The sequence below is a fragment of the Megascapheus bottae genome, chromosome 6 (assembly GCF_031878675.1).
Source record: "Megascapheus bottae isolate mThoBot1 chromosome 6, mThoBot2.hap1, whole genome shotgun sequence".
In the NCBI taxonomy this organism is placed as follows: domain Eukaryota; kingdom Metazoa; phylum Chordata; class Mammalia; order Rodentia; family Geomyidae; genus Megascapheus; species Megascapheus bottae.
The window spans coordinates 24,996,982-25,013,219 of NC_143514.1; the positions used below are offsets into that span (position 1 = coordinate 24,996,982).

The 16,238-nt window shown below is 40.8% G+C and overlaps 1 protein-coding gene across 1 annotated transcript in view; it reads left to right on the plus strand.

Moving 5' to 3' along the window:
- The first annotated feature begins 3,433 nt into the window (after positions 1-3,433).
- Ddah1 (dimethylarginine dimethylaminohydrolase 1) overlaps positions 3,434-16,238 on the plus strand; it is a 143,472-nt gene continuing 130,667 nt past the window's right edge. The window contains exon 1 of the mRNA XM_090334499.1: positions 3,434-3,892. Coding sequence (XP_090190625.1) covers positions 3,590-3,892 — 303 coding nt within the window. The 5' untranslated portion in view covers positions 3,434-3,589. The remainder of the gene's footprint in view (positions 3,893-16,238) is intronic.

Consider the following 16,238-nt stretch of genomic DNA (forward strand, 5'->3'; position numbering starts at 1 on the left):
TCAAAGCAGTCACCCACTTAGGTGTCCTTATTTCAGAAGCTGAGATACACTATCATTTGGAAATTCAAGTCAACCCTTGTGGAGGGGAAAGAAGACACATCTCATCTTCTCTGGGCTCAGCTGGGACAACCATTCCAATATGGAAATTCACACTTCCTAGAATCTAGGATTACAGTTCTGGAAAGCAGGTTATGACCTGGGCCTTGGTGCTAGACCACTGAGAAAGTGAAACAGTTATCTTGGGAAGTTTAATTGAAACCTAGCAGCTGGAACAAGGGCACCACTGTCATCTGCACTACACAGGAAGAATTGTTTCTTTTTCCTGATACCATGATCTTCAAAGGATACAGGCAAATTTGTGTGTATCAAAAAGAGAATTACCAGAATGCTAAACAGAATTGGAAACCAAATCACTAATTGCTTTCTGATTGTCCAGGCTCCAAAATCAGAGGGAGGGTAGGGTGAGAGGTAGTGTCAGGTAGACTTAATATTAGAACTCTTTGGGTATATGAATGCCATTTTCTGAAAGAATATAGTTGGCACTTTATGCAAAGCAACAAAAGCAGGCCTGGATTGGCAGGATTTAAGCTCAAAGTGAAGATTTTTTAAAACCATTTGGCTCTTCAAAAATAGGACAGACTGTGAGTAAACAAGGTTTAAAATGTTCAAGAGCTTATCATCATTATTGATGTTTCAGCTAGAATTGAAGGGGAAATTCAAAAAGAAGGGGGATTCTAAGAGCTTATACAAATCTAATATTGTATTATCTCAATAATCTTTAAGTTAGTAATATGATCCAGAGTGTGAAGGAAGACAGGTTAGTCTTAGCTTATTTTTCGGAGTGCAGATTTTGAAGTTCATTCTCTCTTTAAAAAAAAAATAAAAAGAAATAAGAAAGCAATTGACACCAGTGGCTAATGCCTGTAATCATAGCTACTCAGGAAGTTGAGATCTGAGGATCACAGTTCAAAGCCAGCCCACACAGGAAGGCCCTTGAGGCTCTCATCTTCAATTAACCATAAAAAAAAGCCAGAAGTGAAGCTGTAGCTCAATTGGTAGAGTACTAGCCTTGCATAGGGACAGTGCCTAGGCCCTGAGTTCAAGCCCCAGGACAGTCAGTCCCTCATCCCAACCCTGGATTATTTAACTAAAAATTGTGAGAGGGAAAAATTGAGTTTTCATATAACCATGAAACCAAACACAGTTCTGGAAATGTAGAGAAAACAGATGCTCATCAAATACCAGAGAAAGCTCAGGAAGTCTGTATACTCATGGAAGGGCAGAGTCATGCAGAAAGTTGTAAATACTGTTTCCCAAAGACAGAAGCTGACCTGAGGTTTCACTTGATACTGCACAAGGTGAACATACATCTATAGTGGGCAAGCAACGCATTTAGAAACTGCTTTTGCTAAATGCACTGACTCTCCTCTTGGGCTTACAAATGTCCATTGGTAACTAAAATTTGAGATTCAAATCCCATAATTTGCTTATCTGCTTTGCTCTGAGCTATTTTTTTTTGTTTTGCACCTTGGTTGGATTCTAGAAACAATAGGTCTGATGCATCTTAGGACCAAGAGTTGATACACTTCTCTTTCAATGGCTTTCTTTCTTTCTTTTTAAAAGTTGTATTATAAAGGTAATGTACAAAGTAGTTACAGTTACATAAGATAATGAGTACATTACTTTTTGAACAGTGTTACCCCCTGCCTCATTTTTCCCACTCCCTTCCCTATTCCCTTCCTCACAAGTTGTAAAGTTCATTTCCAACACAATGTCTAGTGAGTGTCACTGTGGCATTGGTTCACCTTTTGTCCCACCATTTCTGTGATTACCCTTGTCTAAATCAGATAGGCTTATATACAAGATAAAGGATACAGAAATTTAAAAAGAAAACAGTGACAACAGGAAAGAAACCAAAGGGAGGAAAAGAAAAGAAAAAAAGACATAACCGCAAATAGCACAATTAAAAAAAAAACAACTCTTGCTTCCATTTCTTGGAATTCATTTTGATAAGCATTATTTTATATGGTCATATCCACATTTGCTATTGAGCCACTGTGATCCTCTGCTAAGAATATCCTAGACGTATACTAATGATTACAAATGAGGGAAACCTTGCAGCCTATGTTTCTTTGGGTCTGGCTTACTTGGCTTAATATAATTTTTTCCAAATCTTTCCATTTCCTTACAAATGGGGCAATGCCATTCTTTCTGTTGGAAGCCTAGAATTCCATTGTGTATACCATATTTTCTTGATCCATTCATCTACTAAAGGACATCTAGATAGATTCCATATTTTAGCTATCAGGAAAATTCATAATAACAGATGCTGACAGGGATGTGGCAAAAAGGCTACTACTACACGATTGGTGGAAATATAAACTTATTCAACAACTCAGGAAAGTAGTAGGGAGGTTCGTCAAAGAACTAAATATAGACTTCGTTATGACCCAGCAATCCCACTCCAGGGCATTTATCCAAACGACCACAAAGGCCACACCAAAACTACCCATGGCTTTCTTATCCCAAGGACTTTGGAGATCAATCCTCAGATAATGATCACTAGATCTTGATTAGAGGAAGATCAATAAATACTCTTGCGTCTCCCCTCTAGAATCTCCAGTTTGCAAGCTATTATTTAGGGGTCACCAGACCCCTTGATTTGTGCTTCCAGTTGCTGTGGAGGTGAATAAACTCCCCCTACCCCAGCACTTCCTACTTATTTCATTATGTGTGGGATGGGGAAGCCAGTCACATCGTTGGGATTCTTGGAACAGCAGCTTTCATTCTAGAACTCTGATAACCTGGGTGACAGCTCTCTAGTCCCATTGCAGGCCCTGGAGACAAACAGATCAGAATTTATTGTTCTGGAAGAAAAAGACAAGCAACAAACTAATACACAAACAACAACAAAACCCCTAGTCATTCTGGAGTTACATTCCTAATATACCTGTTTCCTGGACTCCTCTTGTGGACAGAAAGAGCTTATCTCAGGGACAGCTATAGGTCACGTTTGGAGAAAGTCGACGGGATTGTAGAGTCTCACCCAGGGACCCTGGGAATGAGGGAGAGGGGAAAGGGGTCCAGGCATGTGTCCACGAGTGAGATCATCCCGAGTCTTAGCTAAACCCTCCGGTGTAGACCACAGCCCTGGCGGCTAGTCGGGGTTGGAGGGCGTGACGGGCGGTGTACACCTGACGCGGAGCACAGGTGGCTCTGGGTCGAGGTGGAGGTGGTCGGGTCGTCCAGGTCCCCCAACCTGCGCGTGACTCCTAAAGCGCTCGCCCGCTTCCACTCCAGCCCCGGCAGACACTAAAGCCCGGAGCGCCGGAGTGGGCGCGCGGGTTGCGCGCGGGCCGGCGCCCGGAGCTCTGGGCATGCTCAGTGACGCGGGCAGGGCTCCGGGCGCGAGCCGGGCTGCTCCTGCACCACATTCATCCTCTGCCAAGAGGAGCCGCCGGGCGCGCTCCGCTCAGCTCCGCTCCGAGCGCGCCGCTCGCGGGAAGACCCAGACGTCGCGCCTCCCCTTGCCCTCCCGCCCCCGGGCTCCAGACCCTCGTGGTTGCCCCGCCGCCAACCCAGAGGAGCCATGGCTAGCCTCGGCCACCCTGCCGCCTTCGGCCGGGTCACCCACGCCGTGGTGCGGGCGCTGCCCGAGTCCCTGAGCCAGCACGCGCTGAGGCGCGCCAAGGGCGACGCGGTGGATTTCGCCCGCGCCGAGCGGCAGCACCAGCAGTACGTGGGCGTGCTGGGCAGCAAGCTGGGGCTGCAGGTGGTGGAACTGCCGGCCGACGAGAGCCTCCCGGACTGCGTGTTCGTGGAGGACGTGGCCGTGGTGTGCGAGGAGACGGCCCTCGTCACCCGGCCCGGGGCGCCCAGCCGGAGGAAGGAGGTGAGTACCGGGCGGCCGGGCCCCGCGACGCGAGGGGCGCCGCCCTCCCCGGGCGCCCGCGGCCGCTGGGCCGGGCCGGGCCGGGCCCGGAGACCGGGGAGGAGGGGTGCGGTGGGGGGAGGGGTCGTGAAGGGTGGGGTGGGGGGGGACGGCTACTTCACAACTTCCCGTGGAGGGCCGAGGGGGTGTGTGCACGGGTGGAGAGTCCACGGAGGGCAGCGCATCGTTCACGCCTTCCGGGCGGGCGGCCGAAGTGTGAACCTGCCCGCCCGGCAGGTGGATGGGCGGGGAACCCGTCGCGGGAGCATTTGGTTGTATTTGTAGCGGTTAAAGGCGGAGGCGATGCCGCTCTTGAGTGTTTCCTAGGGAGTGGGGGGCGGCGGGGTACCCCTCAGGTGAGAGGGAGGAGTTCAGGGCCCCCTCCAGGGGCAGCGCCCGTGGGTGACCTGATCCTCCCAGGTGCCTGGAGCAGGGCGGGCGGAGGACATAACGACCAGGCGTTGGTGCCCACAGGACCTAGGCGTCCAGAGTTTAGTTTTCACTGGTGGCAAGTGAGTCCCGAAGAACGCGAGTGGAAAGCGGATGAATTTCAGGAGGCTGTTTTGTGGATGAGCTGTGTGAAAAGTGTGTGAGAATGAGCTGGATTTCAGAAGCTGCTCCTCTCTCTCTCTCACCCCCCTCCCCTCTCTCTCAGAGGTTGAGTGCTTGTCATTAATTATTTCCCAAGTCCCACAATTTGTATTCTCTCTCTCTTTTTTTTCTTAAGGAAGGGAATGGGGGGGTGTTCTCAGAGGGTAGTGACTACTTTAAAATATCGCCGCTGGTGGAAAAATGGCTGTGATTTGTTTTAAACCTAATGTAGATTAGTAGGGAGAGACAAATAAGAGTGAAGTTGGATTTCAAAATGTCACCTGGCTCACGATTCTTACTGCTGCTGAGGGCCCCGTGGTCTTTCAGGGTGGGGGTGGTTTCTTTCCTATCTGGAGGTTTCAGGGTGTTGTTGTTGTTTGTCTATTCATTTCACACTGAGAGTGTCTCATAGAGCTTATGAGTGAAATATACTTGTCTTTACGACTTGGATGATGGAACCCTGTAGGATCCGACAAGAAACATCTTCCATTTGTTTCTCACTGAGATAATCAGCTTTGTAAGCAGGAAATCAGAAGAGTAACAGGTCTCCTCCTCTTCCCTTTTATTTCTTGTGTCACTCCTTTGTGTGTGAAATGCTCTACTCTTGTTTTAACCTGATAGGAAATGTCTCTCTATTTGAATACCTTTAGGGTATTCTAGGCTTTATGGTAGAGCAGTGGTTTTTCACTTAGAACAACAAAAATAGGTTTCATACCCTTTCAAAATGGTGCTCGTTAGAAAAGAGTAGTAGTTCAGTGTGCACTTGAGACTCTTTTCCACAATTATTCATTCATTTTATTTTATTCCTGTAATAAAATCTTCCAAGTATTGGTCTTGTTATAAGATGGATGTGATGTCTTAATCCCCCTGTGCCTTAATTTCAAGGTCTACGTTTGAAATACCAGAATGTGGCTTTATACCCACTTCTAAGCTGTTTCTGTGTAGTGTGTGTGTGTGTGTGTGTGTGTGTGTGTGTGTGTGTGTGTGTGTCTTGAACTCAAGGCCTAGAGACTGCCCTTGAGCTTTTTGCTTGAGACTTTCATTCTATCACCTGAACCAGAGGTCTGCTTGTGTGGCATTTTGGGTGATAATTTGGAGAAAAGAAGCTCATGGACTTTTCTGCCTCTACTGCCTTTGAAACAGTCCTCTGATCTCAGCCTCCTGAGTGGCTTACAGGTGTAAGCCACTAGTTTATGTGGGTTTTTTGTTGTTGGTGGTGATAGTGGTGTGGGGGTGTGTGCTTGAACTCAGGGCATGGGCACTGTCTATGAGCTTCTTTTGCTCAAAGCTACCACTTGAGCCACAGTGCCACTTCTGGCTTTTTCTGTTTAAGTAATACTAAGGAATCAAATCCAGGGCTTCATGCATGCAAGGCAAGCACTTTACCACTAAGCCACAATCCCAGCCCTGCTCATGTGGCTTTTGTTTTTTATTATGCTGGAGATTGAGCCCTGTGTGCATGATAGGCAGATACTCTACCACTGTGCTGCTTCCCCAGCCCCAGAGGTCAACGTAGAATAACTGGGGTGGGAAACTTTTTCCTACAAAATGTCATCTGAATATTTATAACATCATTCAATTACACAAAATGATCAGTACAAGCAGACTGACAAAAAGAATCTGAGAATCATCCACATCTGTCACACACAAATTATATCTTGGTCCTTATATTTTACACAGGCTGGATGTTCCTTACCTGTGTTGGATAAGATTATTTATTAGTTTGGATCAGCTCCATCACTTCAGTTCTGTGACCTTGGGGAAATTGTCTTTTGACTCAGTTTTCTCATCTTTTGGTTAGGAATAATACTATCTTGTACAAAATGGTAATAAACTTACTGATTCTTCTGAAATTCACAGAACATTTATGAATGTTGACTATTGTTATTCACTTAACAATTGGTCTGGGAAAAGTGACTCTGAAAAAGAAGTTGGCTGCACATAATGTCATTAGTGTTAATTCCTCTTCCCAGGGTAAAAGCAAGACATTTTCAGGCTTTAAGTTTCATCCTAGAGTGTTCTCTGACACTGCCATCAACTTGGTCTGATCTCACGTCAAAGCATTTTTCTTTTTGCACGTGATTTGGGTCACAGGATAAGGAGGCTTTTCAGTCACGGAAAGGATACCAGTAATCTGTTTTGGGTAAATGCTTCTAGTATGCTGGGCCATGCTGGATAATGCACTTTGAAATCTCTCAACACCACATTGCAAACTTATAGATGAATGAATGGATGGATGAATAAATGAATGAAATGATGAGCAGGCAAGCTAATTATAACTTCAAGGTCCCCTTTGGATTGCTTTAATTTTTTTTCTTGTGATGCCTTCCTCAAAGTCCACAGCAGGCAAGGAATTATTTTAAGATTATTATCACCAATTTCCCCGCTTCCTGCCTTCACTCTCCATTTCATTCCCACACTGTAGCCAGCTTGAACATTTTAAAACTCAAATCTGATTCCTCTGACTAAAATTCTTGCAGGGACCCCATTGAGCTTAGATAAGCTCATGGATCCGGACTGTCTTCCTTTTCAGCTTGAACTTCAACTGGCCCCACAAAAGCCTCTGTCAACACTTGGCTTATGCAAGATTCTTTGCTTTAAGCTCATCATACTATTATTGCTTTCCTGGACACATAGATTTCCTTTCTCTGGGACCCTCCTCCTCCTTCCTTTCTTCTTTTTACAGAGCTGCCCTATTCATTCTTTAGTTTTCAGCTGATTTTTCATCATGAGTTGCACTCAATTAACATTTATTGGGTACTTGCCATTTGCCACAAACAGCCAGATTTGTGACATGCGTTTCATAATTGTTCATGGTCACCTTTTTGAGATCGATACAGACATTACTCCTTTTGTAAATAAATTGGCCAAGGTTATGAAATAGCTCCAGTGAGACCTGGATTTGCACTCGAGCTTATAGAATTCCAAAGATCTAGTCCCACCTTCCATCATTTTATTTTATTTTATTTTATTTTATTTTATTTTATTGGTCATGGGTTTGAACTCTGGGCCTGGACGCTGTCACCTGAGCTCTTCAATTCAAGGCTAGTGCTCTACCACTTTGAGCCACAGAGCCACTTCTGGTTTTCTGCTGTTTCATTGGAGATTATTCTCATGGACTTTCATGCCTGCCTGGCTTTGAACCACAATCCTCAGATTTCAGTTTCGTAAGTAGGTAGAATTACAGGTGTGAGCTGCCAGTGCCTGGTCTTCCATATTTTTAGATATTAACTTTCCCAGCGCAGGTGAATTTTCTTGTCATGAGCTCCATTGACCTTCTACACTTCCTCTTGTGACATTTCTCATGCCATATGGTCATTGCCTGTTTATCTTTCTTTGTTCTTCAGTATTATGTGAAGGCAGGAATCATGTCTGTGCTGGTATACATTTTGTTTCCAAAGTTCTTGCCCATAATAGGAACACAGAAAATATTTTGTTGAACATCTGTTTCCATGATTTTAGGTCATTTTGCATTTGTTCAGAGTTCCAATAAAAGTTTTATTATGATGATGGTTTATAACTTTTATCTCTCTTTCCTGACTCTTGTTACTATTGTTGTTTTTATTTGTTTTTATACAAATCTTAAGAAGTTCTTTCTTAATCAAAACATTATGCTATTTTAATGACTTTTTTCCTTGGAAGAAGAAACTTACAGCCAAATGTAAGAAAGTACTCTTATGAAATTTCATTGCCTCATCAGGGCCTCCAGAGGTTTATACAACTTACGTCTTGTGGGTAGAAAATTTAAGTTTTAGTGAAGGAAACTGCATATACAGAAAAATCAGTAAATATATATATATATCAATTGTCTAATAATTCTGGGTCTTCAGGATTATGAATATTTTAATATCTTTAGTACTTTGAAGACAAATGACCCTAGAGAAGTATACCATTTTACAAGTGAACCCTGCTTATTTTTAGGGAGAAAATCAATATGCCAAGTCTTGTAAACAAATTATCTAAAAGCTGAAAAAGGAGATGTGACAGGCTATGAGGATTAGGTGTTTTTAAAGTTATTCAAAATTTTATATGGATAATGCATTGCACTGTACCAAATTGAGAAAGTGTAAGGTAAAAGTCTCAGCCCAATTTCTACTCTTGCAGCTCATTACTTACTACTAATACCATTTTTAAACTTTCCTTCATTACCTAAAAAATGATTAACTGACAAAGTTTACTTTAGCAATATTGTGAAATGTTCCTGTGTCCTTTTGCCCTTCTTTTTTTTTTTATTTTTGCCAGTCCTGGGCTTGAGCTCAGGACCTGAGCACTATCCTTGGACTTTCTCAAGGCTAGAGCTCTACCACTTGAGCCTCAGCACCATTTCCGGCTTTTTTTCTATGTATGTGGTACCGAGGAATCGAACCCAGGTCTTTGTGCATGCTAGGCAAGCATTCTACCACTAGGCCAAACTCCCGGCCCCTTTTGCGCTTCTTTAAGAGCAATTTTCTCTGTTTCTCAGGTATCATTTATTCGTGTATGGCATAATTCTGTCTAGGAGAAACACTACCAAAGCACACTTTCATGAAGTGATAATAACTTTAATTATTCTGCCCTTGATCATTTTCATTTTTAGACACTTCTTTTGGAAAAAGACAATGCGTAGCATAAAGCAATAAATCCTAAAAGAAAATCAGTCATACAAGCTGAAAGACAGGAATGTAAGTGGAAAGAGTGAAAAGTATATCATTGAGTAGATGGTTGCCTTTTATTTGGACACTTAATTATTAGTACTTATACATTTTGATCCATGCTTTATTCTTTGCTAGGAAAAAACTTGACTATGTAGGTCCTTGGGAATGGTAAATATCATGCAGAAAAGCACTAATTATCCCAAGTTTTCGGGTGTGTGAATCATAGAAGGTGATATTATTTTTAGCTCTGTTTGAAAAATCATGGAACCAATGTTAAGCAACTTAACCAAGGTCACACACAAGTAATAAGTTACAGAAATGGGATTCTCTTGGAAAGGTGAAAGACCTTTTGTTTGAAATGCTTAATATACTAAGGATTACCCTTAGAATATTAAACAAATCCATAATAGTCTTGTGAAACCCATTTTACAGTTGATGTTCTACTGTGTAACTCAAGTTAACTTAGCAGTTTCACATCCCTTATCTCATAAATGGAAAGAGATTGATTGATTGATTAATTGATTTCCAGTTCTAGGGCTTGAACTCAGGGTGCAGGCACTGTCATTGAACTTTCTTAAGGCTTTTTCTGTATATGTGGAACCAAGGAATCGAACCCTGGGCTTCATACATACGAGGCAGGCATTCTACCGCTAGGCCGCACTCAGCCCTGGGAAGAGATTGTTTTCAGTTTAAACACACACACACACACACACACACACACACACACACACACACACACACACACACAGTAATTTGATCATTTGCATAACCATCCTTAATCACCTGGACATAATTTCTGCATAATTATGTCTTATTCACCACCACAGTAGCTTATTCATTTATTTATTTATTTATTTATTTATTTATTTATTTATTTATTTGTGTATTTATTTATTTATTCCAGTCCTGGAGCTTGAGTTCTAGGCCTGGGTACTGTCCTAAAATGAGCTCTCCTTCTTGAGCCACAGCTCCTTTTCTGATTTTTCTGTGATTAATTGGAGTCTCAAGGACTTTCTTGCCCAGGCTGGCTTCAAAATGAAATTCTTAAATCTTAGCCTCCTAGGATTATAGGTGTGAATGAGCAGCACAGGCTTATTTTGCTTTTGTGAGTCTTGCCAAATAGACTAGGCTGGCTTCACCTTTGAACATCAGCCTCCTAAGGGCTGGAATTTCAGATGTATACTAACACATCTGGCTTTTTCTTTTCTGTCTAAAATGTACGTACTTTCTCAAACTGCTTAACTTCAGGTGAGGTCACTGTCCTAAATGATAATTAGAACTTACTCTGTCTCCCTGGTGGAAAGGGAGTGTGCTGGAGGCTGTCACATGGCAGCAGATAACAGTTCTTGAAATCATCACTCCTACTGGTTATAACAACTGCTCCTTGTCGGGATGTTTCTTTTTCAACTCTTCTGCATGGCCTTGGCAATAACAGTTGGAAATTGATGTGTTTCAGAGACTGGGATGTATCCAATAATGTAATTTTGAATGCCTTGAAAATTAAGAACAAAATGATGATTAGGGAGTGACTTTTATTAGATACTATTAGCTGAAAATGAGCTTTCTGCAGAGATTGTTAGAATCATTAGGGAGTGATTCTAAGAATAAGAAGACAAAGCTGGATCCCTTGTAACTCAGATATACTGGAAAATTGTTTTTGCATATATTTAAATTCTTGTTAAGTTCAAATTTCTTCAAAATTAGTTTTATTAGAGTAATGGGAGGCATCCATCCACTGGTATAAACCACAATTGCAGAGAAATCTTCCTAAGACTTCAGACTGTTTTCCTCAGACTGCCTTGTGTTGTAAGAAAGTGTATTATTTGCAGCAATTTTATAACGCCAATATAAATTTTGAAATGCTTCATTTAAAATGAGTGCTGGTTATTATTTCTCTCATTGTCCTCTTTTATTAAAATCTATAACCACTCAGAAAGCTTCATTTTCTGACTAGAGATCTGGGATGTAGTGTTTGTTCACTCTCCCTTATCAAAGAGTATTATAATTAAAGATAACATAACTTAAAATTTTATTGAGAAAGGATTCATTAGTTTCTCACACAGTACACAGTGCATTGTTCACCCTAGCAAGTATATAAATACTTATATAACCTAACTAAAATCCCAGCTTTCAATCAGAACGCTCATCTGACCTTAGAAGTAAACATTCATTGCTTTTCTCTTAACTGATATTAAATATAAGCAAGTCTGTCAGAATGCTCACCTCATTCCATAAGCAGACACCTAACTCCATAGACAAGTAGGAGTAATCTCAAGCAAACAACAAATCGCATTTTAAAATGTGTGCCTATAACACCAGCCTAATTCACTTTGTCAGTGTCAAATAATTTAATAATGTTTAATGTCTTCCTGAAGCTGAGTGCTGAAGAAGCAGTAATGTCACATAGAAAGGACTAAATCACCAGACTTGATACTGTTGTGTTTATATACATATATTGTCCAATCAAGTATGACGACAAAACAAATTGAAATGGCAGGTACAAAGAATTATGATTGACTTAATTTCCCCCCCCAAAAAAAATCATGTGGACAAAAATCTCTGACTGTATTTAGGTTAGCAAATCAAAAGGAAACAACATTTTATCTGTTTTTGGAGCACGATGGACTTTTAGGTATCATTTCAGTGAAGATATATACATGAATATTTTCTTTGATTTGAGTATATAAAAATAAAGACACCTTTTTCTTATTAAAAACATTTTTGACCTGGTGCCAGTGGCTCATGCCTGTAATCCTAGCTTCTCAGGAGGCTGGGATGTGAGGGTCACAGTTAGATGCCAGTTAGAATCTCTTGGCCGGAAAATCCAAGACATTTTTTATCTCCAATAAATACTCAAAAAAACAGAAATGGTACTGGTACTGTGGCTCGCCTTGAGTGAAAGTAGCTCAAGGACAGTGCCCAAGCCCCAGGACCAGCCAAAATTTTTTCTTTGAATTTTTTATTATATTGGTTTTTTTTCCTTTTTCTTTTTGGCTTTTGTGTGTATATGGTCAGGGATTGGGGATGCGGGGAGGAAGGAGATCTTGGAGACTGAACTCAGAGCCTGACACTGTCCCTGAGCATATTTGCTCAAGGTTAACACTCTACCAGTCAAATCCCAGATCCACTTCTGGCTTTTGGATAGTTAATTGAAGATAAGAGTTTCATGGACTTTCCTGTCCTGGCTGGCTTTGAAATATGATCCTCAGATTTAACCTGAGTATAGGCATGATCCACTGGTGCCTGCCCTTTATTTTATTGCTTAAGAAATATTAATGTATTTTTAACTTTGTTTGGTCGTGTAAATATAGGTATATTCATTGTTAGGCAATCATTTTCCTCCTGAGTCCATAATTTGCCATCCTAGAACGCATTCTACAAACCTGACCTACTGTAATATATACATTACCTGTATTATGTGTTTGTTGAGCAGGTAAGAAAAACTTAATTTTGATTTGGTATTAAAATGTATTTTTCTTCACAAATCTCATTGTCGTAGTAGTAATCAGAACTTCATCCTGTGCTAAAACCATCAAGGGCAATCTGTACTGAGAAGGCATCTGTAATTATGGTTTGAACTTCCTACTTGCTACAGGAGGGAGGATGATGTCTCTGTCACAACACGATTGGCAGAGGAAGGGGAGGAAGGTGCGGAAGTCAGAAGACTGGTTTTGATTTCTGAAATGATATTAAGAATTCATACTCACCAGGAACCAATGGCTTACACCTGTAATCCTGCTACTCATGAGGCTGAGATCTGAGGGTCGCCAGTTTGAATCCAACCCAAGCAGAAAAGTTCCTCTGAGACTCCTGCCTCCAATATATACTCAAAAATGCCAGAAGTGATGCTGTGGCTCAAATGATAGAGCACTAGCTTTGAGCACAAAGAGGCTCAGGGACATTGCCCAGGACTGACAAAAATTAATATTCTGTTAGCTTGAAGATTTTGTTCTTTCAATGCTACTCAGGTGGCACTATGTGATACTGTAGAATGAGAAAGGAATAATGAGATGGGGAAATGGAAAGAAGGGGATGGATAGTAATTTACATTCATGAGAGGGAATTGGGTTTTGATGAATAAAATATATTGGGTTTTACTAGCCCAAGACATTATACTGTTCCACTTAATTAACCAATCATATAAACACGTGTCTTGCTAATGATAATCTATTATGAGATGAAGTTGAATCTGCTAAATCTATTTCAAAAGCTCTGTTTATTCAACCATTGATAACACATTTGACAAGTAATTTTTCCTTATAGAATCTTCAAATAATATCCATTGAAGAAGCATAACACCCTCTAGACCCTCATAATTTCTGCCATTACCATCACTTCCATTAAGGTTCTCCAGTTGATGTTCTTGTGTTAAATAGGAGTTGGTGGCCAGAAGAAATGGATAGCAAATTGGTATGAGGTATGCACTTGAAGTTGGATTTTCTATTTTCTGATCTGCCCACGTAATTTGTTCTTCTAAATCTTCCACTTATTTTCTAATGCCGAAAATTTTAGTTCTGTCTTCCAAATTTCAGTTGCTATCTCCCCAAACTACATGAAATTATTTTTCTAATAAAGACAAAAAAGTAAGAAGTACACATTTCAATGCAGCCTTTCTCTAGATAGTGGTGTTTATAGTAACAATCGTAGTACAATACAATACAGACATAAAAATGTAGTTTTGTAGTGTGTAGATATTCTTGTGATAAAGCTAGGAATTTCAGCTTCCTAAAATTAGTGAATTAATATTGACAATGACAAAATAAACAGGCCCTAGTCTGTCACTGATTTCTTTGGTTTTCAGTGTTACTTTCCAACTAACTATCTCTAGGCTTTATAATTTTCTAAGTCTTCCAACCAATCCCAATACATAATTAGTTAACGATGAATAAAGTACAGCCTCAAAACAAGGCTTTTTGTATCATTTATCATTTTTCTCCACACACTGCTCTGGACTCAATAGTGGGACAGAAAATCAATTTAGTGGGCCATGACCAGATAATTTTTTTGTTATCAGAATTAATTTAAAAATACCAGAATAGAGCAGGGAATGTGGCTTAGTGGTAGAGTACTTGCCTAGCATGCATGAAGTCCTGGGTTCCATTCCTTAGTACCACATAAACAGAAAAAGATGCAAGTGGCACTGTGGCTCCAATGGTAGAGTGTTAGCCTTGAGCAAAAGAAGCTCAAGACAGTGCCCAGGCCCTGAGTTCAATTCCAAGACTGCCAAAAAATTAAAAATACCAGAACCATTGCCAATAAGGAAAATTATTATTTCATGAACCATAGGTTATTTGTATACATTTGCATGTATGTTTGAACTGACTTGGACATGAAATATATTTTATATACCAAGTCATAAAAAACAAAAACACATGAAAAATTCCAAAAACTGTGAGAATCCCCTCTCAACCAAACAGTATGCTTTGTAATGGAAATTCTGGGGGCATGCCTGTGGGCCTGCTGGTTTCTGAGAATTGTGATCAAAACCTCAATATTATTTCCTATGCTTATCAACTCAAGTTACCACTTACTAGTATTCTGTCTGCTGTGCCCACATAGATATAGTGTAGGAACATGAAGAAGAAGATTGTCATCCTCACCCTTGGCACCTTTTGAGTGACATATTCTAAACTAGTTAAAGGAAGGTTCTATTGATTGAGTTAACTAAGAATTTTGCCACCTGAAATTCATGCTTGCATTTTTTAGCAAAGTGGTTGCTGCACACCTTGAATCCCACAAAGTTTCATCCGGCGGGAAGCAACAGCTTCCTCTTGGGACCTTCCAGGTGGAGACTGATAGCTGTGCTGACAATAGCAGCCTTGGGGTCTAATATTAGGATATGATTGATCTTAAAATGGGGAAAAAGCAAAGTACGCCTTTTATGTCCTTGTTCAGAGAACTCCTATATATGACCAAACATAATATGCTAAAATTAAATAATTAAATAATTAAAATATTTATGTCATTCTCAGGTCACTGCCCAGAGGCCTGATAGTAACCTTGGAAATCATTATTTTTCCTGCATACTCCTTCAACACTAGTTAGGTAAATATTGAACCTTTATATAAGAAAGGCCAATGGAAATTGTTTTCTCTCTCGAAGTAGCCTATTTCAGCAATATTTATCAGTAATATTGTCCATTGTGTATGAAGTATCTGAACTGAAATACAATTCGGGATGAGTGCATATAGTTGTTTAGTAATGGGTCAGTCTGACTTTCAGTGGTAGCCCCCATTTCCCAGATAAGCAGCCCATTGAGAACGGAGCCTACTACCCCATACATGCTCATTCCCCGCCTTCCCATACAAAACAAAGAATGGAGATTTTGATAAAGAGGCATTAATGAGAGAAGCAAACTAGCTATAACTGGAGGAGGGGAACTGTGCTTGTAAGAAAGGACTTGGAATTTTTCACCTTAGAGCTATAATTACAGTGGAGAAAAATGGGTGTTGGGGTTGTCATGTCTATGTCCACATACCTCTTTGTGAGCACTGAGCTAGATAACTAAAGCCTCAGCGCTTTGCAAGAAAACTGAGGATTAGTGTTGTTTCTCACCAGGATACCACAGAATATTCTCAGTGAGAGGGTGAAGTATTAGGGATTTAGGTTTAGTACATTTTCTTGAAGGTAAATGCACAAGAATACTTGATGTAGCCTGTTGGCCTCAAGGCAGCTGAGGGCTCAATTATGATTCAATTCACATCCTTGAGACACTCTGCTGGCCTGAGGTCAACCTAATGACTAGAAATGCTGCAGATGTAACAGCTACTGTCCCTTGGTCTGTTTTTAAAGCCCTATATACATGCACATAGCTTTACACACATTCTGAATCAAGTTGGGATTTTAAAAATTGGTATCATAGCAATGCTTTCTTGTGAGTAATAATTGGTGCTAGTGAAGTTCTTCAAAGATATACAGAGGAATTCATAAGTTGTGTACTTTCAGTAGTGCTCTAGCCAGGGTTTCTTGTTATTTTAATGAGCTTGCTTTTTCACTGGACTCTTTCAGTCTGTGATGTCCTCCATCCATGTAAACTCCTTTTCTTTATTTATTCACCCTTATTGGTGTGTTGCGCAGGGCAG